We start from the raw sequence: 26,368 nt of genomic DNA, 5'->3' as shown, positions 1-26,368 counted from the left end.
TATATATATATATATATATATATATATATTAGGGGTGGGACTTTAACGCGTTAATTTCGATTAATTAATCACACTTTTGCACCGTGGAACGTTTCTCAGTGCCAGTTCCAGGCATACAGATTATATTGACGCACAATGTGATGAGCATGATGGATGTGACGGAAGAGGTTACGCTGGTGGATGGGAAATTTAAATACAAGAAACTTCCAGATGGAAGTACAAACAAAAATGTTGTTATTTGCACTTTAGGCAGGAAGGAGTTTGCTTATCACAGGAGCACTTCCACACTTCGTTACCCCCTCAACGCAAAACATGTTGGATATAGCGCGCAGGTCAGTAATGTTAACTTAGCTGCTAAATGTGATAGTATTCCTAGTACGAACAAACAGTGTCGCCAGTCAACACTCGACCACATGTCGGGGTTCACATTCAGAAACAAAATGTCAAAGTCCACGTCAGACAAATTGACCAATTCACGGGCGAGATGGATTGCTGTGGACTGTAGACCGCTCTCTGGTCGAAGATAAAGGGTTACAAGAGACGCTGCAAATTGCGTCATCTGATGCAAGTTAAGAACTGCCGTCCAGAAAGGCAATGTCGAAAAAGCTCCAGCAGCTGTATGATGAGGAAAGGGAAGTAAAACAGGTTATTGTGAAGATTAATTAATTCGATTAATTAATTACAAAGCTTCTAATAATTAGATTAATTTTTTTAATCGAGTCCCACCCCTAATATATAATTTTAATTTTATTTTATTTTTTTAATGTTTAGGCGTTAGTCATGCTAAACATTGTGTGAAACTGCAATTTCACTTGCTACTTACAATTGCTCACTTCCTGACAGTTGCTGACACCAGACACGCACACAGCAACATAAATGTAGCCAATCAGCGTCCTCGAATCTGAAGCCTAATGGCGCTTCATTTATATACCCAAGAGAACTTTGGTGAACTGCACGTTACTGGGGAGCTTCCTGAGGTGGCCGCGTAGCTAGCTAGTCAAGTTGTGTACTGTGTATTTTGTGTTAGTTTTTCATTTATAGTACCAATGAATTAGTTAAGATAGTGAAACCTAGGTTTCGCTAGTGCTAGTTAACTTTTAGCTAACGTTAACTTGGTTCTCTGGCTAACTTGGTGGTTTAGTTTAGTGGTTCTAGTGAATTGAACTGGCGAGCATTCGCTAACTGTTAGCTCGCTATCTTGTTTAGCTAGTAGCTTTTGAACGTTAGCTAGCTAGCTAACTAGCTGTGTGTTTTAGTGGTGGTTCTGGCGAACTGAACTATGTTGAGCTCGCTTTCCAGTTATGAAGTTTAAGCAGTTGTAATGTGTCATTTTTGATACCCAATGTATAGCTAGATAATAAAAGGCCACTGCATTAACTTTTAAAATGCAAGCCTTCTTTTACAGTAAACGAAAGATTCAAATATTTTTGTAATTATGCATACTGTTCCTTCTATCAGAACAAATTAGAGCTGCAACTAGAGATAATTGTCATTTATTATTCTGTTGATTTTTAATGCAAATTAAATAATGACTGGCTACTTCACAGACCCCTAATAGTATGTGTTAAGTTGTATTGGAATGATTGCAGAAAATGACAATAGTCGTACCTAGTACATTTTTTAGCAGCCTCCACTGGTTAGTGCATCTTCTGTCTTTCACTAATAAAAATAAATATCAAATAAATAAATACATTTACATGTTTCATCAATATCCTTTTACAATATTCCTTTATTGACTGGAAGACTTCACCAGACCTTGCCAGGGCAGTACGCTTCATGGAAATCACTGCATTTGCATGTTGAGACCAAGAAATGGTTCTGGTCAGTTTTTATAAAGCAGACACCATAGATGGGTAAGTTCTCAGCAAAGCAGACTTAAGGTTGCAATGCTTTGTAGCTTTCATTTGTATTTAAATATTAAATGCAGTCTGTCATGAAGTTATAAGAATAGATATAAACTCACTTAGGCAGATGTTTTTCTGTTGCTGATTACTCCATTTTCCTATGTTTTCCTTCATAAAAACAGATGAGATCATCAAAAAATCAGCAAGCTGAATGCCGGTTGTTGCAGTATGAGCATAAAAATACCCTTACAAATCTTCTTTTTCCTGAAGATCTGTGTAAGTAATTGCACTGCTTCTTTTGATTTATTTTGTTTTAGGCACAGGAACTTTACTAACCCCAGCATGAACTGTGCTTTTCCTTTTCTCAACTCTACTAGTCATAATGAAGCAGGTGTACTAGCATGTAATTTTTTAAGTTTTTAATTTAAATGTAAATGAATCCTTTAAGTTCTCCTTAGTATTATTAGATTTTACATCTATGTCAAGAAGTCCAGCCTAGTGAGAATTGCACTGGATGGCCAATGTGCTGTTGTTTCATTGTTTTAGTCTTAATAAAGTCTTTGTCTATGTTTTCCTTTATTCAGGTTCTACATAGAAGCACCAGGCACTTCACTATAAAGAAGCATCAGATCCACTACAGAGTAAACTCACAATGATCACTGTGTGTAATATAGCACTCTTCCTAAGCTGTAGATTTGAATTAGATAATGCTAAATCTTAGCATTGAACGCTTGAAAACGTGTTGTGCAGACTAGTAGTAATAGTAATAGTAAACGTTCAATCGTAATAGGGGAAATTGATTTGACACAGTTCATTGGCTTTAAATAACTAAGGTCCTGCTTTGAAAATAATAAAGTACAACACTAGATAATTTTACTACACTTTTATTCATATATTCAATGTATTTACATTATTTTAGAGAATACTATATTAAAGAAGGATGTTATATAGCTCCAATATCATCATGTAGTTTCATTTTAATTACAGTCCATAACTGTCTGGTCTTATTTCAACTGGCCTTTTTCAATAACAGCAAAGACACATAGTGGAAACAAGTTGTTAGATTCTGGTCCGCACCCAACCAGGAACGAGCACACAGACACGTACACACATATCCGCACAAATCACCTACCACGACCACTGCTCGGTTCACAATCACACACTTATCAACCATCACGATCACCTACTTCTAATGAACTCTCTCCCTTTTTAAAACCCCTCACGTACCATCCTCCATTGTTTCCCATTTCGCATACTGTGGACTAAAGCTGAGCCTGTCTTCATGGGCTTCCCTGCATCTGTGTTTTTGAAACTTTTTGGCAGTGCTTTGTGTGACTAATATCCTGCCTTTTTATCCCTCACTCATGTCTTGCTCAGGTATCAACATGTCACACAACTAAATTAGTGATCTATTATTTTCTTAGTTTGTACAAGAAGTACAAATATGTAGCTACCTAAGATTTATAATGTGTATTGTTTCTTATTTTGTTAACATTAAAATGTAAAACCAGGTTAAAACATTTAAATGTAAAAACAGGTTTGACACTGCTTTGGATCTAGTGAAAATCCTAGAAGCTGTCAACACCATCACCTGAGCAGACTGCATTTAACACAGAGAGAGACAGATACGATGTACCAGACAACAACCAAAGGTATTCAGATCTTAAGGGAATCCTTTTACTTAGTGTTCAATTATGCACTTCATAGATGTCATGAGGGACAGCCTCGCAAGAAAGGAGGCCTGGTGCATGGCATGCAGTGGTGCCTATCATGTGAACACAGAGACAGAAACAAGGTAGCAGACAACAACCAAAGGTGTTCAACTGCTGTCAGGTCTTTCTCAGTAAACTGCAGAGATTGAAGTACAGGGCAAGCACTTGAACATGCACATGTTCTTACCTGGATACAGACACTTTGCCTGAAAGACAGTTGCCTCACAGGTTTGTTCCAAAATGACTTCCCTTATCCCTTATTCCCTTATGCAACAGGAATCAAAAAAGGTGTGAGCAAGTACACCCTCCACTGACAAGCTCCTGTTGTTTAAGTGTAAATGGATTCTGTGACTTGAACAAGTCTGCTCCTTCTCTCATCCAATATAGAAACTGCTCAACGAACTACAATAAGTGAACAAGGTGTAATGAACTTGCTGTGAGAATGATCTCAGTAACTCAAAAAGGATAGGCTCAGAAGTGTTGATTTTTTTTTAAAGTAGGAAGGATTTTGATATTTCAACCTTGCCAGGAGAACTAGCTAGCCTAACCTGGGATAACAGCCCATGCACAGCATCACAGCTGAGGGAAACGGATGTGAAATGTCAGTTTAATCGGAAAGGCTCAAGGCCACAGGGTCCTGTCCCTTGACTTAGGTTGATCTAGAGATATTTCAAGAAACTTCTCAAGCACAATTTAGTGGCAAAGAACAATATTTTCACTTGAACAGGGACCTCAGATTAAAAGTCTGATGCTCTACTGACTGAGTTATTGAGGATAGAAGCAATATCAGAAACATTACAAGTGCAATGTACATGTATGCAAAGAAAATTGAGTTCATGTGTACCGCATTAAGATGTCAATCTGCCTGTGGAACATAACACCTCTTAAGAGGCTCAATTTTTGCTCTCAAGCTGCGATGGTTTTGTCATGTTGTCTACGAGAACAGGCTTTGGTCGGTGGAGTGAGTCTTTGATAACTAAGATTGTAACTAAGATTGAAACTGCTCACCACACTACAACGAGTACACAAGGTGTAATGAACTTGCTATGAGAATGATCTCAGTAAGTAACTCAAAAATGATAGGCTCATCATGATGCATTAGCTAACAGTTGGCACTCATACACAAGTGTGAATGTTCAACTTTCATTCAAGCATCTCAAGGTCACAGTCTGTAGTGTGTACAAAAGGAATCTAAAGGAAAGGTGTGAGCAAGTACATCCTCCACTGATAAGAGATATAACTTTAGACTCCAATTGTAACATTAGAAAAAAGATGTACAGTTCTAACAATTTATTTAAGATGCCACACCTTAAACATTTAAAGTTATTGTTATTTACAATAAATTTATTATAATGCAAAATAATTTAAAAATGTTATTACAATGACCTCATGATCTATTACACAATTATTTTACAAGGGACAGACTGAATGACTAAATTTAAAATTAAGAAAAGCATAAACAAATTTAAAACAACACAGAAACTTTACATATAGAATAAAAAAAGTTAATAACAACAATCACAATAATAATAATAATCACAACAACAATAATATAGATATTTATAGAACAAGAATAATAGTAATAATACAAACAAGGATGACAATAACAATCACAATAATAATAATAAAGTCAGTGTCTTCGGCTTTTCTTCTTAGGCTGTTCAGGCATGGGTTCTCCACTCATGTCCACTTCAAAGTGCAGCACAAAGCTGTTGAAAACTGGAGTAGAGAAGCTCTCAGTCACGTGGAACTGTCCATCAGGCTTCACTTCCTCTCGCAGAGTTGGACAGTAGAGCGCCTCCCACAGGCGCTGCTTGATCCTGCGGCCCAGTTCCAGGCTGTAGGGCTTGGCCTGGCCGGAGGGACTCCTGAGTATAGGATCTACCACAGAGTTGTAAATTTTCTGGTAGTCCTGCTCTCTGTGACCGTGGATCACCAGGAGGTCGTCCTTGCTTAGCTGCCCGCTGAAGCAGCCAGACAAGCCTCTTAGAGACAGGCTCAGGGCCGACCTTCATCTGAGGAGTTTTCAGGGACTTGGAGGTGCAGCTGTAAGTGTGGTCCAGTCTGGAGCTAAGCACCTGTACTGAGAACTCTGTGGAAACAAGTTGTCAGGTTCTGGTCCGCACCCAACCAGGAACGCGCACACAGACACGTACACACATATCCGCACAAATCACCTACCACGACCACTGCTCGGTTCACAATCACACACTTATCAACCATCACGATCACCTGCTTCTAATGAACTCTCTCCCTATTTAAACCCCTCACGTACCATCCTCCAGTGTTTCCCATTTAGCATACTGTGGACTAAAGCTGAGCCTGTCTTCATGGGCTTCCCTGCATCTGTGTTTTTGAAACTTTTTGGCAGTGCTTTGTGTGACTAATATCCTGCCTTTTTATCCCTCACTCATGTCTTGCTCAGGTGTCAATATGTCACACAACTAAATTAGTGTTCTATTATTTTCTTAGTGTAGCTACCTAAGAGTTATAATGTGTATTGTTTCTTATTTTGATAACATTAAAATGTAAAACCAGGTTAAAACATTTAAATGTAAAAACAGGTTTGACACTGCTTTGGATCTAGTGAAAATCCTAGAAGCTGTCAACACCATCACCTGAGCAGACTGCATTTAACACAGAGAGAGACAGAGACGATGTACCAGACAACAAGCAAAGGTATTCAGATCTTAAGGGAATCCTTTTACTTAGTGTTCAATTATGCACTCCATAGATGTCATGAGGTACAGCCTGATGATCTACTGACTGAGCTATTCAGGATAAAAGCAAAGTTTCCTAGCTACTTCAGGAAGGATTCAGGACACGAAAAATATGTCTCAAGTTTTGATATGGTATCTGTGTGCCTGTCTTCTCAAGCGACACAAAGGCCCAAATGGTCTGGTTTGGTCATCCTCCCCAATCCAGGACATCGTAACTGACATGACATGTTAAGAGCTTTCCAACAGTGAACTCCTTCAGTGAACGGGGAATGATGACACATTTATCAGCTAACTCCTTTGGCAGTGTAGTGTTTAAGCATGCTAAGTATCATGTGAGATCCAGTCAATTTGCATATAATGAATGTTCTTCCTCTCCTCTTAAGCTCTGATGGCAACATCCTATTACAAAGGCACACTTTATCTGGTGGTCTGCCTGATCAGGACAAGTGGGAGATGCTAAAACATTTCTAAAATATCACATTGGCAGCAGGCTGTTGTGTTACATCCAGCCATATATATATATATATATATAAATGTGTGTGTGTGTGTGTGTGTGTGTGTGTGTGTGTGTGTGTGTGTGTGTGTGTGTGTGTCTGTATGTATAATGGAATGCCATCCCCACCCTTTTGAAATTCTGAAGTTATCATGCCAACACCACCTAACCTGTTCATTCAAGCATCTCAAGGTCACAGTCTGTAGTGTGTACAAAAGGAATCTAAAGGAAAGGTGTGAGCAAGTACATCCTCCACTGATAAGAGATATAACTTTAGACTCCAATTGTAACATTAGAAAAAAGATGTACAGATGGACAGCAGAGTCCCTTGCAGTCTTTAAATGCAGACTGAAGACCCATCTATTTGTGGAATATTTAAATGACCACTGATCCTGCACTTATGTCGAGTAAAGTATGCCGAGTAACTCTAGTACTTATTGAAGGGTATTGTTTACATTTACATTTAAATTTACGGCATTTAGCAGACGCTCTTATCCAGAGAGACTTACAAAAGTGCTTTGTCATTTACTCATAGATTAGTTTTTATTGCACTTTTCATTGTCTGTGGGTGCGCTTATATGTTTTGCACTTCTAGGCATCGGCATTGATCCCTGTATTTCAACGGCATTCTAAGTTAATGGTATCTGGAACTTTGTCCTACTGTACTGTCTAGAATACATTCTATGAGTAAATGACAAAGCACGTTTGTATGTCACTCTGGAAAAGACTGTCTGCCAAATACTGTAAATATAAATAATTATCCATCTATATGAATAATATATTTTTATCTTATAACACTTTATTCAATGAAGTAAAGGATTTTTCAGCAAAAGTGGAAGGTTTGTCAGCCAAAAGCAAAAAGTTGAATATGTTCCTAGATTTAGCTCCTTAGTTCAGTCTTTCATGAGTGAATCCTGGTGTGTTAGAATTGGAAATACACTCAACTGTATTGTGCCAGGGCTCACTATATGTATTGTTTAACACCAAAATATAAACACTATATATTTAAAAAAAATCCCGCACTCGCCATTTAGGCAGACTTTTTCCATTAAGCTTGTGTCCTCTCCCAGAGACCTGGGTACTTGAGGCTTTTGCGTAGGATCTTAGCTGTTCCCAGGACTGCACTGGAATGAGATGCTGGAGCCACTCTCCCAGTTTGGAGATCACAGCCCCTAGTGTAGATCATTTCAATAAATGATTGTCTCGTTTGTCTGCTATGCGCTACCATAGCTGAAAGTGTTCTGTGCCTAAACCAATCAGAGTGCAGTTATAAGAGTCCAGTTATAAGAGGAATTGCTAAGATGAGAATGGTTATACTTACTCATTTCTCAAGACTGTTAATTAAATTAAGTCAACGGTTCATTTTGAGTCTGCATTGGTCATTTGACGCAATGAACAAGACCCTACACTTAGTGCTCCAATTACCACAAGAACCTTCACCTAACACATCTTTTCTTAGCTCTACTTTCAGGCCTTGGTACTGCTCAAGTATTTTTCCTGTTCCTTGTTCCTGATACTGCTTAATAAATAAATATTTTATATATATATACACAGAAAGCAAACTTATTCAAACATGCAATACATTCTTAGTTTCCTTCTATCCACAGTTTCTCTTCTCAGTATCTACATGTCTTATCTGTCCTTACAAATGTGAAGCGAGAACATCTGTTACATGAAGGTTTGTGTAGATGTCCATCACTGCCTTGCTGAAGTGGTGCTCCCTATGTCTATGTCTTTCTCTTTTTTGTCTTAGAGGTTTATACATTTGCGGTTGATCAGTGTGGCTTTTCTCTGTTCTGTAGGCTGCAACAGAATAGAAAGCACAGAGTCAGGCAACAGTAAGTTATCTTTTGATGAAAATTTGTATAATGAACTAGGATAGTTCTGCTTAGGACAGAACAAGTTCTAGGCCCAATATGATTTGCAGGTGCAATGAACCATGTTTTTATTATTTTAAATTTTTAAGGCAAAAGTAATTTACTTCTGACTGCAGTGAGATGCTTGCTAGTTTATGTGTTGAGAGGTCTGTGCTTTTTTGTCCTCAGTAAACAATCCATTCACCTATTTATTGAACGACTGACATACATATGTGCATTTTTGACTTTGACACACAGCTGCCAAACTAAATCTAATTAAAACTTCTTAAGTGTTATTTCTTTAATGGACATTAACAGTATTAGTAGTAGAGTATTTATTATTATTATTATTATTATTATTATTATTATTATTATTATTATTATTATTATTATTATAGCTGAGATAGGCCTTGGCAAATTTTCCTGACATTGAGCTAGGGTAGACTGTGGCAAATACTTCTGTTCTTGGTGCATTTTTTCCTGTTACATGTTACTAGTGTATATGCGTGGAGGAAGGCCAAGAAGTTAAAGAGGATTACGTCTCCACATGTGTTGTGGTTGCTGGCGGTACTGGTCAGCGCAGGGGACGTGTGTCAATGCCGGACACACTCCTGTCCAGCGATCTACCAATGCAAAACAGATTCAGCTGCAACAGAGTTCCAGAGTTTTAACAAGAATTTTGAATTATTGACAACTCGCATATAAGAACAAACTGAAAGATTTAGTGTCATGCTTTTATGTTTCCAGGAGATTAACTCACCTGCCTTTCAGAGACGTGCAGAGCGGAACTTTCAAAAAGCTTATCAACGTGACGAGAATGTGAGGTTTGGGTTCATATATAGTGTTACAGTAACAATGTGAAATATGGATATTGAGGTTAGCACCACTTAAGATTGTATATGTGTGAAACATCCTCGTCGCCGTAAATGTTGTGTTTCTACATAAATAAGTATTTCATGCAGTTACATTTACTTGATTTATTAGCAACCTGTGTCCACTGTCTATTTTTATTTTAATTTCCTCCATGTTGTTTATAATAGGCCTACAGTAAGAACTACTTTTAAAGGTGATCGCCATTTCTCCCACTGTACACTGCTGAAGCATACAAGTTTTTATTCAGTGAGAGATATGTCATTTATGGGGATTAGGTACAGCGTGTTTTGTTCAGGACATTTGCGGCGATACATGTGCTAAATGGGATTGTAAAATAACTAGCTAGCTAGCCAGTATTTAGACAGAGCCTGAATTGTGCTACATGGGGATTTTTATCCAATGTTTTAAGGCTGCGTTATGTACAGCCTAGCATAAATAAATACGCAAGAATGCAGAGCACGAACAGTTCACGCTTTCATTCTGTATCACATATCTACCCGTGATAAAACTGTGGTAACCGAAAAACTTGCTTTTCACTTGGTTTTCGTTGCTTGCAATCACTAGACAATTACTAGCAACTACATTTGCTAATCATTTTTCTCTTTAAAGTTGGTGTAAATGTAAAACTATTGCAGACGTGACGTGTGATGTCATAATGCAGCCGCATCAATTATGCGATTATGATGTAGTCAAAGAACAGATTTTTCAAATGAGCAATTTCTGTGAACCATTTTTAGTCAACAGATCACATTTATGTTTTACCCAAACGATCTCTTCTGTTATCAAGTAGGGACAGTTACAGATGTAAGGATTTGTTCCAGGACACCGTAATTTATGCAGGTCTAATTCCATCTTTTATTCACGTACTAGGCCAAACTCTATAGGCTAATATTTATAAAATCGAGATAACCATAGAAACGTTTTCATCTGTGCTTGATACTTTCACGGAAAAACGGAACTGCTGCTTGTCAAGCTTGTTTCATCAGGTTTTATATCATCGCCATGACGTGTTTGAATTGATCCCAGGCATATGCAGTCCTCATCAAAATTTATTCATATTCTAGGCTGTGAGTAAGGTAGCTAGCTATGTTCTCTCTCTGGTCACAGTTGGCAAATAAATTATGCATATAGATTGTGTGGAAAACACTTTAGCACGTGTTCTCCAAAGAAGTGTCTTAATATGAGCTATCTAGCTAGTTCTAATGTCAACATGTTAGCGATATTGCAGTAGTGTGAATTTGATGATACGTGATGATGGGTGACAGCGAATAAAAATCCAAACATTTTTTTTTCGTTCGGGTCTTTTTAACTGTCATAACCGACACATATTTATCTAACAAAAAAATCAGGTTCCACTAAATGTGTGGAAGAACTGCTGTGTATATTTTTGTTTCCAGTGGCCTGAGTACCTAAAATATGTGTCACTATTTTAGGAAGAAGGAAAGCAAGGCTGCTTACAAACATGACATTAATAAATTATATTTGGGATATTTTCATTTATGATTTTCCCCTTTTTGTTGTTTGTTTGCTTTTTTACTTTTTTTTTTTTTTGTAGGAACTGTGATATATATTTTGTGATTTGAATGTACATTATAGCTTTGGGGCTCCCACAGACACTTGTCTATATAAACATATTAGGGGAGATTTTTTTCATTGGTTTGTAAATGTTTGTGAAGGAATACACATAGTTCTCATGTTTGAGCCACTTTAAAGATATTTTTTGACTTGTATCAGAAAGGGATACAAGCTTTTATTCATATCAACATTTTTCTTGCAGAGTCATTTCAAAGAAGATGCAACAGAATAGTTTTGCTTTCCTATTCTGTACTTTGTTTATTGACAAGTAATTCCACCCTGTTATTCATCAACTTAGGTACCATGATTTACTGGGGTAGGTCAAATTAAAAGATAATTGCTTGCTTGTATTATGTAAGGAAGGTTTTTTATGTCATAGTTGTCACTTATTATGATTGGGACAATATATCTTTTACGTGAGGATGGATTTTATATGGATCTGTATGCCATGCATAGGACCCTTTTGCTTTATTTAGTTCACTAAATACAAGCAGTTCATTTTTGTTTTAAATGTTGATGTTCCACCTGCTCCATCAGACCCTCTGCTTTGGCACTATGTCCATCTGGTGTACAACAGTAAGCACAGTCTATAACAATGTATGTCTTAACCACTTGTAATCTACTAACCATTAACTTTCTCAACATTTTTATGACAATGTTAGTCTTTATGGTTTCCATCACTAGGTGCTTAACTGAAATCAGCTCCAGTGTTTCATGTTGATGTCTTTGATTTTTCATACATAGTCATGTATATATTTGTGACATGCTACATTTGTTATTGTTGTCACTTGAACAAGGAAAATCATACTCAAAACAGATATATAAGTGGACAGTCAAGGTGAAATAAGTAACATTCTCCTAATGTTATATTTTTAAAAATATTAAAGGTCTTAAGTATGTCAGTGTTTTAGTTAGTCTTTTGGCCAATGTTTTTTTAAAAAGAAGGAGATACCAGAACAAAATAGAAAAGCAAATAATAGAGGAAGATGGCATGGGATGGAGGGATGATAAAAAACAGGGGTAGTAACGGATAATTTATTCTATTCTCTCAGCTATTCTCTTTAACTAATTCTGAAGTCTGCATTTTTATTTTCTATTTGAATGTTAACTTTACGACTAGCTGATTGGGGATTTAGGAACGACACTAGTGTTGATTTTGATTCTAGCCACAGTTCTAGTAATATGCAGAGTTACAACTCTGCATGCAAAGTCACTGAACTTTTGACTGTTAATTCTGTAGTAAGCATAATGCAAAAAATGCAACAACATATTGCTGTGATTGAAAAAATTACATGTCCTAAATGCATGCGTCCTAAATACATTGACATTGGTATTTTTAATTAATTTCTAACATTCAGAGGTATTCGGGGTGCTTCTATTAGACCCAGAATCAGCTAGGTCCCCACTCTCTAATTACTCAATGAAACTCAATGGTCTCCCAATCACATCTTCTCTAACAGTTAAAGATCTTGGAGTTATGGATCCCAGTCTCTCGTTCGAAGCTCACGTAAATAAATAATGTTTTTAGGACCGTCTTTCTCCACCTTAGAAACATTTCAAAGATTAGGAACATGCTCTCTTCACATGATGCAGAAAAGATAGTCCATGCATTTATTATTTCAATATTGGACTACTGTAATCCCTTACTATCTGGCTGTGCTATTAAGTGCCTAAACAGCTAGCTAGAAAAAAATCTGTACAGGCCGGCATTTTATTAGCTACTTCCCATCTTAGGGTGTTATTTCATCTAAATGCCACTGACAAATATATGCAAATGTGTACATCTAATAATAAATTGTCTAGTCTAACTTGGAGCTTGTGTTAGACAGTGATAATTGTCATCTTGATAAGTGATTACAAGATATCACTTATGTAGTTTTGATGAGAGGAGGCTAAGCAGGATGCGGGGACAAGTCGCAGGAAACAGAATGATACGTTTATTTGCGTAAAAAAAAAAAGCAGAGAATGTAGCACTCAGGCAAACGTAAGGTTAAACACTGACAACATTCCCAATTAAACAAGAAACTTATATACACGCACAATAACAATACAAAACGAGGAGCAGGTGTGCAACATGGGGAGGGCGTGGCCATACAGATGAACACACACACACACACACACACACACAGGTGTGGGAGGAGGGGCCATACCTTGACAGTAGTTGTGTTTTAGATACTCCAGGATATGAATCAAATGTGATAAAAATGTGATGAAAATTCATTCTTACCATTAATGTCCTGGTCATATCTAACGCCAGATTATAAACTTTGATAACACTGGAATTTGCTCTCTCTATATATATATACATGTATATATATATGACTTGCTTGCACTCACATCCTGCTTCCTTTTCACCATGTCGTTAGAAAGGACGATGCTAAAGGACACCTTGTATTTGTCACGGAACGCCAAATTTGGACATAGGGAAGATCTGATAGTAAATATTCTGGCAGGGACAGGCCATGACGGCTTAGGAAAGTTTATAATGAAGGTTAATTACACAATTCCATAAAATATAGATTCAGTTAAAATGATCAAACTTTTAAGTCATTCACTTTTATTTTTATGTAGTTAACCCTTTCTTACCGACTTAGTACAATGACAGGAGTTCATCAGAAACGCTCTCAGTGGCATTTCTGCTTGAATTGGCTTGACTGAGAAATGGTTGGCTAGAAAATTCCTGCCATGAGATCACTTTGGACACAGGGAAGATCTGATAGTAAATATTATGACAGGGTGAGGTCATGACTGCTTAGAAAAGTTTATAATGAAGGTCATGAAAGGTCAGTTTTGACTAATTGAAAAAAACGCCATTTAAACTCTCTCTCATCAATGTAACTACCAGGAGACAAAGTTGTGGATGCAAGCGTAGAGTTCATATAGCAAGATCACTATCCAAAGCCAGAAAACAAGAGTCCAAAATCATCCAAGTCATGATTATGCATAATCCCACTGAGGCTGTATGAAAATCTAAATAAATAATTCCATAATCATTCCATAATCTGTGCAACAGCAACACAAGAGAAAATAACAGGACAAAACAACCATTATAAACATGTCACAAATGAATATTATCAAAAACAATTCTTAAGAAGCAACTTGTTAACTCCATAAAATTGTTTCAAAGTTATTAATGACCGAAATTAAAACGTGACCCCGGAGAACAGAATAATTTCAGGTGATCGTGTTTTCTGTGGGTCGGTTTCAGTGTGAATCCACATTAGAATGGGAAAGTCAAGTGGTCTGTTCGAGTGTCGTTGCTGTCTGAGGCAAACAGAACGGAAAAGCTCCAGTGGGCAGAAGAGCAGAAAACTAAACAGTGGAACATCATCTTGTCAGATTAACCCAAAATTCTGTTGCACTATGATGACGGGAGGGTAAGAATTTGGCACAAGCAGCATGAATTAACGAGTCCTTCCTGTCAGGTGTCAACAGTTCAAGCTGGTAGAGGTGGCATAAAGGAGTGAGGAATGTTTTCATGGCACACCCTGGGTCCTCTGAAATCAGTAGATGTTTGAACAGTAGGGCTTACCTATGTATTGTCACCAAGTGCATCCCTTCATGGCAGCTGCTTAAACTCTGGCAGAAGGACACTTTAAGCAAGACAAAAAACCCTGCCGCAAGGGTTGTATAATCACGGATTTGTTCCAGTATCAAGGCAGCAAATTTTCAATGTTTCCCTGGCCTTCACAGTCCCCAGATATTAATCCTATAGAACATCCCTGGGTAAAGGTATAACAGGCAGTTTAGAACATGTCAGTCCCTCCATGTAAGTTGAGAGATGCTATCCTATCAAGATTGGACCAAGATTCCTGCAGAGTATTTTCAGCACATAGTGGAAACTATGCCAGAAAGAATTGCTGCAGTTCTGGAGGCCAAAGTAGGTCCAACATACTATTAAATGGGTGTACTTAAGCCAGATACACTGTGTCCTATAATAGCATCTGATTCTAATTAGACTTGACTTGTACTGCATTATAATACTCGTGATTGTATGTCTCTTCATATATTCTATTCTCTATTTTAGTCTGCTATAATACTATAATTTAGAAATGTAGAAGGTGTCTCTTGATGTTTGACACCTGCACCAAGAGAAATTCATGGTGCATGTGATACTTGTATATCAAAATAACGATACTAATTCTGAAACAGTATTCCCTTTTGTTTTGTTTTCTCTGACGGCATAAACCCTGTTATGCAGATTAATTAATAACTTTTGTAAACTGAAAGAATTAAGTCCATGTCGTCGCCGGCTTGATTTAATTGATATATATAGAATAATGAATTTTATAATGTGAATCAGATTATAAAAAGTGGCTGTACAAAATTGTTTGACGTTCCACAACGTATTAGCCACTAGGTGGCAGTAGCAAATTGACCGCAGCCACATTTTAGCGCTCCAATACAGCAGGCGGCAGTCTAATTAATTTCCCTCAGCTTTTCAACACGTAAAGCAGGGTATCCTCACATGGGTCAATATCTGTTACGCTCTGATCTTAAATCTTTCTCTTTAAACTACAAAGCTTTTCGTATAATTGTGACAAAGGGCTTAATTCCACTCATTTCTTTCGGTTAACTCTCTGACTGCTATCTGTATGAAGTCGTGACATTTTTTTTATTAGATAGCTTACCAGCTAATTTACTCAGGAGCGTAACGTCTTGACAGATATTATTTCACTTTAGTTAACTTCTCTGGGTTCGGCTGAAAAAAATAGACGGAATGTAATGAGGGATTTCCGCCGCGGTTAAAAATGAAGAAACGAAGTGGAGGCTACATAGATCAACGCCTCAGACAGAGAGTCGAACAGGTCAGCTGAAGCTTGTTCACACCTACTCCGGGAATAAGATGTGTAAATAAGGTTAAACTTATTTTATCCAGGTTAAAAGGTTAACACTTTATTTTACGAGACGCCGTGTTTTTCACAGCCAAATCAGCTCTCTAACGAGCACACATGAGGACAATTGTATGTACTAACTGTTGTAACTTTAGTACCTGAAGTCCAGGCGCAGCCAGTATGTGGATGTTGCTGGAATGGCCGCAGAGTTGCAGCAGCAGTACAGGTGGGCTGTGATCCTTTCCCCCATCCGAGTGAGTTTGCCCTATTACATGGGGTCGAGTTATGATGTGAATGTTTAATTACACAGGATGGATTATGGGCGACGGAACCGAACCGCCTTCAGGATTCAAGTAGAGAAAGGTGAAACTTCTCCAGCCTTTGAGTTAATCACAGGACTATTGCGTAGCAATTGGGGATAACAGAACAACTTTTTTTTTTTGGTGGGGTGCCCTTTAACAAAGTAGTCACAATTCAAATTTCCCATATTCCATTGTTTACAAGGCATTATACATGTGGTTTACCTATAGTGCACGGAGTAATATGCAGCGAGTCTGGTCTGTCTGCTTTGGAAGAAAAACATTTGGCCAAAAGAGCAAGACACAGCCAGGAGGATGATTGGTAAGAGCAGATCATAATATGCACCTTAAAGCTGTGCTCTACACCTAGGTTCCGTTCCATGACTACATATATAAATTTACAACTGACATTGCTAGTTGTGTCTGGCCATTTACAGTGCACTCTTGCTAAATGCAGCACTTGAAACTGATTTTCCATTGCGTAGTTATTATGTTCAAGAGATGTTTGTTCCCGGTCAGGGTGACACACTTTAGTGAGGGCAGCAGTATCCTAGAGAACACCACAGACAGTGACGGAGACATCTCAGAGCCCGAGGTGAGAGGTTGAGTTTTTTGTTACTCTCTCTACGACATATTGTTCATGCCACGTACTATTGTCCAGTTCAGCCCAATTTAATTTACTGCCTTGTATTATCATATATAAATTGCTGAACATCTTATCACTCAGTTTCAAACGTCCCCTCATCTGTTTTAAGCCATTTCGGTTATTCAGAAGTACTGCTAAATGGAGATTAAGCAGAATTCTTTCTAACTGGAGCACAGATAACCAGGTGGAACCGAGCCAAATAAAGCAAAGCACGGGACTTTTCCCAGCCTGCTGAGTAACACCGGCATGGATGATCTTTGTCCTCCTCGACAGAACTCCAATCACATGAACAACTCCTTGATGTCCCTGTACCGCAAGGGGAACCCGGAGGATGAGACTCCATCCAGGGAGGGGTCAACAAGCAGACCCCATCCAGCCTCACAGATGGGCTCTGCGATGGCCGAGCACGCAGAAGCCGGCTCCGCCCGTCGTCGGCCCGCTACCGCGGTGTCTGCGGGCGGCTGGTTCATCGACAAGGCTGGAAGCAGAGATGAGGAAAGCATCCTCATTGATTTGTGCGAGGAGGAGTCGGGCCGGCCTGCGATAAATGTGGCTTTGGATCGTGCCTCTCCTGTGGGTCACCAAACTGCACCGTACCAAAATCGCAGTGATGAGCTAAACACACAATACCAGAATGTAATTTTTGAATGGGTATTTATAGGGGTCATTACAGAGAGGCACTAATGAAAATAACTGGTTTAACATTGAGGAGAGCGGTTTGTAAAATTAGCATTTGTAAATGAAACTTTACTGTTTTCAGTAAACTAATTTATACTGTAGTCAGTATAATGGTGTCTGCTGTGGATGCTGCGTTTATGTTTCAAGTTCAAGAGATTTTATTGTCATTTCAGCTATTTACAAGTACACAACAAAAGCGAGACAATGTTCCTCCAGGACCATGGTGCAACATAAAAACAACAGTGCAACAGACATGCTACACAAGTGCAAACAGTCCAATATAGTGCAAAATGTCATTAAATAAACAATAATAAATACAGGACAGGACAAAAACAAAATGAGTAGACAGTCCAATTTAGTACAGTACATAGTACTGGGCATATGTAAAGCGAGTTGTGCATAGCAATCAGTGACATGCTACCCTGAACATAGCAGTCACTGGTAGCAGCCAGAACAGTTCAGAGTACAGTGCTGGTTTAGTACAGTACTCTAGCAGCAAGTAGGATAATGTGCAAGACTGCAACAGGAGTGCATAGTTTATTTGTGTGAGGTTTGACTTCAGCACTAGTCCGATGCAAAACAATTATTTGCATGATGCTTTTATCCAAAGTGTCTTAGAACTATGACTGAATACAAATCATGTAATTGAGAGTTAAGAACCTTGCTCAGGGGCCCAACATTGGCAGCTTAGCAGTGGAGGGGCTTGAACCAGTAACCTTCCAATTACTAGTCATGTACTTGAACCTCTGAGTTACCACATTTATGCTGTTATAGAATGATAAACCAAAGAAGAGTGTGAAGAAAGGAAAAAGTAAAGCGAAACGAGAAGTCAGAAATGTTGATGTGGACATTGAGGCAAGCATAATGGCAAAAAAAGGTGGGTGACTGCTTATATGTGATATACATATTAAGGCCGTTTCTCTAGTTATCAGAAAGTGAATCGTGAACAAGTGGCTTGGGTGTGATGCACAATTGCTTGCATTCTTTTAAGCACGGACCAAGGGACCTGACCTTCAGCACTCTACAGTGAAGTTCGATGACATTGGTGGGAACGAAGAAACTCTGACGGTATGATATGAGCGACTGTGTGCTCTCACACGACCACGCGAATGCATTACAGTGCACGCTAGTCGGTGTCATGGCGGTAAATCCAGATGGCGTGCGTCTCTGTTTTTTAGGAGCTGTGTAAACTGCTGATCCATATGCGCCACCCGGAAGTGTACCAGCAGCTGGGGGTGGTGCCCCCACGCGGGTTCCTCCTCCATGGGCCGCCAGGCTGTGGGAAGACCCTTCTTGCCCAGGCGGTTGCTGGGGTGAGGGGGCTTTGGTGTTTTGCCCAAGCGGATTAATAGTGTGGATTAGGATTAAAGGAACACTTCTGCCAAGTATGCTAATGTGACAATGCATTTGGTCAGTGTTCCTGAAAAAAGTTCTTTGGCTTGCAAAGGAACCTCTATTTGTTGTCTAGTAATACTGATGCCATCTGTATTCCACTACAGGAATACATATGATCATTTTAAGTGTTTGGACTAGTTTGCCGCCACTGTTTTGTGATCAGAGGGGTGAATTCTGGGTTATTGTAGGAAATGGAGTTACCCATGTTAAAGGTCTCTGCTCCTGAGCTGGTGTCAGGCGTCTCGGGGGAGTCTGAACAGAAGCTACGTGAGCTGTTTGAGCATGCCGTGGTAAGAGCGCTTCCAAGGAAGAGACACGTGACTGAGCTCAAAAGAATGTACCTATAAATCTCTGGTATATAATTGGAACATATGTTTGTTTTTCTGTGCCACGGTCCCACCGCAGAGCAATGCTCCCTGCATCCTATTCATCGACGAGATTGATGCCATCACCCCGAAGAGGGAGGTAGCGTCCAAGGACATGGAGAGAAGGATCGTCGCTCAGCTGCTCACCTGCATGGATGGTGAGTGGCTTTCTAAGATACCTCCTTACTGAAAGAAATAGTTGGCTCATGGGTTGCTCCCTGACTCGCGTGTGTTCTCTCTTGCTCTCTTCCCTTGGCGCTCACTTGCTCTCGCTCTAGACCTGAATTCCTTATCCGTGCCAGCACAGGTCTTGGTTATCGGGGCCACCAACCGGCCAGACTCTCTCGATCCGGCTCTGCGAAGGGCGGGCCGCTTCGACCGAGAGATCTGCCTGGGAATCCCTGATGAAGACACGCGCCTAACGTGAGTGCCTCTCCCACACCAGCATCTACACTGCCCACTGGTTACCTCTCAAGTAGTTCAAGTTCAAGTTTGGTTTATTCGTCACATACATAGTCATACACAGTATAACTCGCAGTGAAATGGTGGAGAGTGCTCTGTCCAAACTGAGGAAAAGAAAACGGGTGCATAGAGAAAGAATATATATATTTATCTTGCATATATATATATTTTATGTATGTACGAAATATATTAACAATGTATGTACAATATATGTATATTATGATTATATACACAATGTATATGGTTGGGTATATATGTACACAATCTACAGAATGTACAGATCCATTTTGTATAATAACCTATCTACAGTTGTTGTGTAACAAGGTAATTGAGTATAAATCTATATATACAGATGTACAGATATACAGTTATGTTACATGGTGGTGGTGGTCCCCACAGTTTATCAGTTTCCCTGATTCAGGGCCCGAATGGCCTGTGGGAAGATGTAATTGGTGGGCTGTCATCTAACATGGAACAAAGTTATCAGAACTTGAACATATGTGGAATTCAGGTGGATTGTTTGTTGCTTTGTTGCTGTCGGAATTTGTCCTTGTTACAGTAATCTCATAAATGGATAATTCAGTAAATCCTTCAGTTTTCTCTTTTCTGTTCTCTTGGCCACATTATGAGCTTGGTTATATTGATGACCTTTTGCCCAGTTCAGTGGGGGAGGTTTTCCGTTGCGCGAAAGTACAGTGCTTTCAGGAAAACCAGACCCGTATCTTTTCCTAGAATCCTTCATTCATCTCCAACTTTGCCCTATATTGCGCTCGCTCTCTCTCTCTCTCTCTCTCCAGGATTCTTAAAACTCTTTGCCGGAAGCTCAAGCTGCCGGCGGACTTCGACTTCCGCAGGCTGGCACGGCTCACTCCTGGTTACGTGGGGGCGGACCTGATGGCCCTGTGCCGTGAGGCGGCCATGAGTGCTGTCAACCGGGTGCTGCGGCTGGCGGCCGGTGCCTGCCCCTCCACCCGTCCTCCTGTGCCTGAGACCGAACAAGGGGCTAAGGAGGAATCGAACCAGGCTGCGGACTGCCAGGACACGGGCATCGCTAGTGATGCACAGGAGGGATCGAGTGCGCCAGCTTCTGAGGTCATGGCAACAGAAGTAAGTGCACTTGTGTCAGTGCATTAAAAGGCAACTGGATCCTGTGATGCGTTGTATTATAGGAAGGCCTCTGAAATGGGGGGGGGGGGGGATCTCCAGTTATTACCTGGAAACGGTAGTGTTCTTAAATTGTCATACAATAGGATAGTATCCTATCAGACACAATTCAAATGCAGGTTTCATGTAACTTGTGTGTGGATTGTATCCTCGTGATGTATGTTATGTGGGAATGACGGCTGCTTGGAAAATTGAGTTTATTTGATGTTTTTCATTTTCCTGTAGACAAATCTGCTTATGTTCTGCTTTGTAATGGACTCTGGATGGTCTATTGGGAGGAGTTTTATCAAATGTGGCTTAGAGTATAACTTCTGGCTAAAGTGTCTCAGACCAACTACTAAAATAAATTACATTTTAAATGTCTTGGGTGCATTTTTATATGAATAATCCCTATACAGATAATAATTCTTATAGTCAAGATGTATAAAATTAGGTCAGTTTTTTGCCCAAATGATTTTGATTTGATTTCACAAATGATATTTTTCTAGAGGAAAACAAATGGAGAAAATTAAATGGTTCATTGTAATTACTGGTAGATTTCAGTTGAATTGTTCACTTTATCGAACAGATCAAAGCAAACGTGCTGGCTTCAGTATTCCCCTCCGTATTCCCCCCCCTCGCTGATGCGATTGTTCCTCTCACCTGCAGGGGGAGCTGCCGCAGCTGCTGGCTCTGCTGAAGAACAGCGAGTCGCTGAGCGAGGAGCAGCTGGCCAGCCTCTGCATCATCATGGACGACTTCAGGGCCTCGCTGACCAGCGTCCAGCCATCGGCCAAGCGTGAGGGTTTCGCCACGGTGCCCGACGTCACCTGGGATGACGTAGGTGCTCTGCAGGATATTCGTGAGGAGCTCACAATGGCCATCCTGGTAGGATTTCCATACTGTTGGCCCTGTTGCATCCTGGGCGTTGACATGGTTCTAAAACAAACAAATAATTAAAACTGAAAGATTATAAGTCAATACATGATTGGCTAGTAACTGATATTGCTGCAATATAATGATCTGTGTGTGTGTGCGTGCACGCTTGTGCATGCGGTGTACTCAGGCCCCTGTCCGTAACCCGGAGCAGTTCAGGGCTCTGGGGCTTAGCGCGCCTGCTGGGGTACTGCTTGCTGGGCCTCCAGGCTGTGGGAAGACCCTGCTGGCTAAGGTATACCTCCATTCATTAGCATCTTCTCTGCTCTCTCTAGTCCTGTCAACATCTCTGTGTATTTAAATAGATTTTCATTGCTGATTTTTTTTATTTATTTATTTTTTAATTTTTACAAAAAATTTTTCCCCCAGTCGGTTGAAGCCAATAAGTGTATATTAGTTATGCTAATGAGGATTTGTTTTTTAATATGCGGTAGTGTGGAGTTGTGTGAATGGTTTCGCAGCATTCATATGTTTACTAAGATTCTGTGCTATTACAGGCAGTTGCGAATGAGTCTGGCTTAAACTTTATATCAGTCAAGGGCCCGGAGTTACTGAACATGGTGAGTAACTTCCCTGCCACATGCTACTTTTGTTTCATGCTGAGATTAGGGGAAGAAATGGCATTAATGGTCTCAGATCTATGGCATCTGACCTGGAAAAAAGTTTATCTCAATAGAACTTTAGAAGCATGGTTGAAGGATGAAGGTAGTATATTTCCACAAATAAATACATTTATGCCTCCAAGATGCCGCCTAAGGCAGCAAGCCTGCAGTAAGACGAGCCTTATCCTACTTTGTTGTTGGTGTGTGGAGCGCCCTGGCGATTCGGTTACCACACTGTGAGGAATATTTCAGTATCCTGCTTTAAGGGCAGATCACAGTACACACCAATTCATCCAATGTCAGCACTAGTGCCTTTGCAAAGCGCTTCAAACTCTTGGCAATGCATCTGGACCTGTTTACCTTTTGATTGTGCATCACCGTATTACGGTGGGTATGCAGTGTGGTTTCCTAGCAGGCCTTTATTGAAACGAGCAGCCTGAGGGGACTGATCGTCTGCGATTGCTGTCAAGCCGGATTTTCAAAATAAACCGCTGTTCCGCAGTACGTCGGTGAGAGCGAGCGGGCCGTCCGCCAGGTCTTCCAGAGAGGACGCAACTCAGCCCCGTGTGTCATCTTCTTTGACGAGATCGACGCACTTTGCCCACGACGTTCTGGCCATGAGGTGACAATTCAGAATCGCAACATCCTCTGGCAGCCATTAAAACAAAAGGGAGTGTTCAATACATGAGTCAGAAAGTGGGTGTGGGATAAAAGATTCTACTGTCCCCAAACACATCCCCCAATATACAGGTTAGATCTGCAGTGTGGAAGATTTAGAGGAAGATGCCTAATGAGACCAATTCTCATTTAAGTTAGATCCTGGATGGTTATATTGTGTGATGCGATGCGATGCATCGGGTGGTTTTGGTTGTGAAAAGTGACTTGGGTAGACAGATTGCACTTGACAGCAGTTACACTTCTTCTATAACCATGATCAAATATAAATGTGTCTTGGGTATATTGACACCTGCAGTTTTTTGTGGATAATACTTGCTGTTGTAAAGCTGATACTGAAGCTGCAAGACATGAGCACATGTGAACCAGATCAAAAGAGCTGGCAGTGACGTCATGATCGGTATCAGAAGGTGGTCTGTTCAAATGCTTGTTGCTGCATTCATCCATGCCAATAGTAACAAATATTTGAATTCCTGGAATAATTTATCTTGCACTAAACTTTAGCGTATAACTAAAGGTCTGTCTCCATTTTAAATAACTACATCGAGTATTACAAAAACAAGTGTAAAGGGAGTGTTAAAATATTAAACAAATACAAGGGATCAGATTGCCAACATGCAAAGTCGGTGCTTCATCCACTTGCCTTTGAAATAAAGCTGTCATTCAAGTGCTCCAGTCTTGCAGATGCAGTTTAGTTCACAACATTATCCATCCCACTGCATCCAGTTAACATGGGTGTTCAAGCAGCCTGCACTGGAGTTGGACACCTGTGAATGTGGGAGAACTTTCCTTTACTACATATTAGTTTAAGCAAGGTTTGGTTTTGTGTAATGATATTGAATAATCGCAATGTTCCTGTCGTGAAGATAGCTTTAGGATTATCTTTTTATTTTTATTTTAAAGGAATAAAAACATTTGGAGAGCATAGCTGACCCACAATGCTAGTCTTGTAATAAATCGAACCTCCAGTGCCAATTCCTTTCTTAGTGTGGGCTTAGGCTGTGCAGTGATAACTCAGTAGGTCAGGGTTTAAGATCTCAGCTAAAATGCTTTAGTTAGTAAACATGTAACCCCATGCACTGTTGTGTTCTGGTCAGTCCGGGTCCAGCGTCCGGGTTGTCAACCAGCTGCTTACGGAGATGGACGGCCTGGAGGCCAGGCGCCAGGTCTTCATCATGGCCGCCACGAATCGGCCAGGTAAGAAATTTAGGAGCATGTTTTAATGACGTTGCATTTCTCTTGTTCTCATGGGTGACTAAAAGCCCATTTGATTGCACGCAGACATTATCGACCCTGCTGTACTCAGGCCAGGCCGCCTGGACAAGACCCTGTATGTGGGCTTGCCTCCATCAGTGGACAGACATGCCATCCTGCTCACAATCACCAAGGTGAATGTTTCATTTAACAAGACCCTTGGAAATACAGAAACGTGGTGGTATTTGACTGATGTTGATTGCAAGGTGAGCAAATGGTCAATGAATTGTGGAATTGCCACAGGGAGGTACCAAACCTCATCTGGAATCTGACGTCAGTTTGGAGGAAATTGCCAGTGATGAACGCTGTGACTATTTTACGTGAGTATTTTGATACCTAATTGCTCTACTTCTATGAGCATGCTTGACCGAATCATGGTAAATTGATGCATTGCTATAAATAAAACTTTCTATATTGGGTTGAAACCATGTAAGGTACAACTTTTATTTGTCATCTTAAGAGATATTGGTGGCATTTTAAAATTTTTATTTATTTTTTTTAAAGCACTAAAGTTTTATTGCTAAAGATGACCGCATTTATGGTTTTGTGGTTATTTACTGATTTAACATTCCTGTTTGAGCAGTGGACCTCAGTATACTTGCACACAAAGGTATATAAACATGATATGTGTGTGTAGTGGGGCTGACCTGTCTGCACTGGTAAGAGAGGCCTCCGTTAATGCTTTAAGAGCCCACCTCTGTGCTCGAACTTCTCTTGCAAATCCAGGTAACGCTAACTTTTTTTTTTTTTTTTGTAATATTTTATGCCATACAAATGTCAGATTATGACGAGGGTAACTGTGGTTAACTTTTGATTTTTTTTAATCTCTAACATAGAGCACACCTTCTCCTGTGGCCCTGCTGAAGAGTTAAGGGTTAGCAAGCAGAACTTTGAAGAAGCATTTAAAAAGGTCCGGCCATCTGTGTCTAAAAAGGTGAGAGCCATTCACATGATTGAGGAATTTAAACAGTATAATGGAAAAAAGTTCACTTTGAAGTAGCTGATTTTGAGGCACGTGGATAAATATATTGAAGGATGCTTAATGATATCTATTGTCCTGCTTAAGAAAAAAAAACAAAAAAACATCTGTTTAGAAGTGTCATCACTGACTAGTCCAAAAGAACTAGAAGAACTTTGAAACAGGTCTCAGATTTGTGGGGAGGTTTAGAGTGGAGGCAGGTCGTGCATTTTTGTTACGTGCACAAGTTTATATTTGCTTAGCTGTGCTCCCATACCATCATGAGAACTCATCCCTAAAGCCAAAGGTTCCTGTGAGAGAGAACCAGCCATCAAAGGTGCACCCTTGGACCTGTTTTGCAAAACCTGATGCTTGTTAAATGTTCCGTGATCCAGTCTGTCTAGTCCTGGGGAGCTTGGGTTGCTAGGAGTTTCCCCTCAGTCATAGTTGCCACACTGATTTAGGTCCTAGAGGAGTTATCTCCAGAGGTTAATATGTCTAACAGCTTTTTGTATTCGTTGCTTTATCAAGGCGTAGTCTCGTCCGCTCGGGCTATTCTCTTAAACCGCTGCTTTGTTTCTATTTTTATTGTTCTCTCTGCTTTTTATCTCCACGGCGAGCTAAGGTGATGTTCTTAGGAATCGTGTTTTGTTCCCGAGTCTCTGTTGGAAAAGTAGAGCCACTAAGCCTGGCCCTCTGGTGCGTCAGATGACGGAGAAGAGCTGGCCATTCTTTCATTTGTTTTTAGTAGCCTTCAGGGCAGTCGAACATAAAGGTGAAGAGCTGACATTCTTTGTATTTTGCTTTGTTCCATGCAGGACCAGCTAATGTATGAGAAACTGCGGGAATCGCTCACCAGATAGACATTAAACTCACTGCTTGCAGCAAGACCTTGGATACCAACTTTTCTCAATTATTTGTACTTTAATGCAACAAGTGATGTAATATATTGACCTCAGGGCATGAGGCCATGTTGAAATAACAAATGGGGGTGAAGTGCCTTTTGTAGTTCCTGATACTTTTAATAAATACCTTTTGAATGTTACA

At 39.9% G+C, this 26,368-nt stretch overlaps 1 protein-coding gene and 1 long non-coding RNA gene across 4 annotated transcripts; both read left to right on the top strand.

Moving 5' to 3' along the window:
* The first annotated feature begins 211 nt into the window (after positions 1-211).
* LOC113585488 lies at positions 212-2,801 on the top strand. 2 transcript variants are annotated; one of them, XR_004776492.1, is made up of 4 exons: positions 212-332; positions 1,744-1,853; positions 2,027-2,120; positions 2,429-2,801. It is a non-coding gene; the product is annotated as an uncharacterized LOC113585488 (long non-coding RNA). The 2 variants fall into 2 exon arrangements; XR_004776491.1 differs by lacking the exon at positions 212-332 and adding an exon at positions 940-1,636.
* Positions 2,802-15,516: 12,715 nt separating this feature from the next.
* On the top strand, positions 15,517-26,366 carry nvl (nuclear VCP like). 2 transcript variants are annotated; one of them, XM_027022989.2, is made up of 23 exons: positions 15,517-15,881; positions 16,064-16,134; positions 16,219-16,271; positions 16,439-16,529; positions 16,727-16,802; positions 17,127-17,426; positions 18,306-18,408; positions 18,523-18,599; positions 18,710-18,844; positions 19,115-19,216; positions 19,332-19,449; positions 19,570-19,714; positions 20,551-20,860; positions 21,566-21,784; positions 21,963-22,067; positions 22,330-22,392; positions 22,937-23,056; positions 24,207-24,306; positions 24,391-24,497; positions 24,607-24,683; positions 25,001-25,089; positions 25,200-25,297; positions 26,140-26,366. In XM_027022989.2, exons 1-23 carry the CDS (start codon positions 15,825-15,827, stop codon positions 26,182-26,184), a joined length of 2,661 nt encoding a protein of 886 aa, XP_026878790.2. In that variant the 5' UTR covers positions 15,517-15,824; the 3' UTR covers positions 26,185-26,366. The 2 variants fall into 2 exon arrangements, with proteins under 2 accessions (XP_026878790.2, XP_026878789.2); XM_027022988.2 differs by having other exon boundaries at positions 17,127-17,489.
* The last annotated feature ends 2 nt before the right edge of the window (positions 26,367-26,368 follow it).

Source organism: Electrophorus electricus, chromosome 9 (assembly GCF_013358815.1).
Source record: "Electrophorus electricus isolate fEleEle1 chromosome 9, fEleEle1.pri, whole genome shotgun sequence".
In the NCBI taxonomy this organism is placed as follows: Eukaryota; Metazoa; Chordata; class Actinopteri; order Gymnotiformes; family Gymnotidae; genus Electrophorus; species Electrophorus electricus.
The sequence above is the reverse complement of the archived record's forward strand: the minus strand, read 5'-3'. Positions and strand labels throughout refer to the sequence as shown.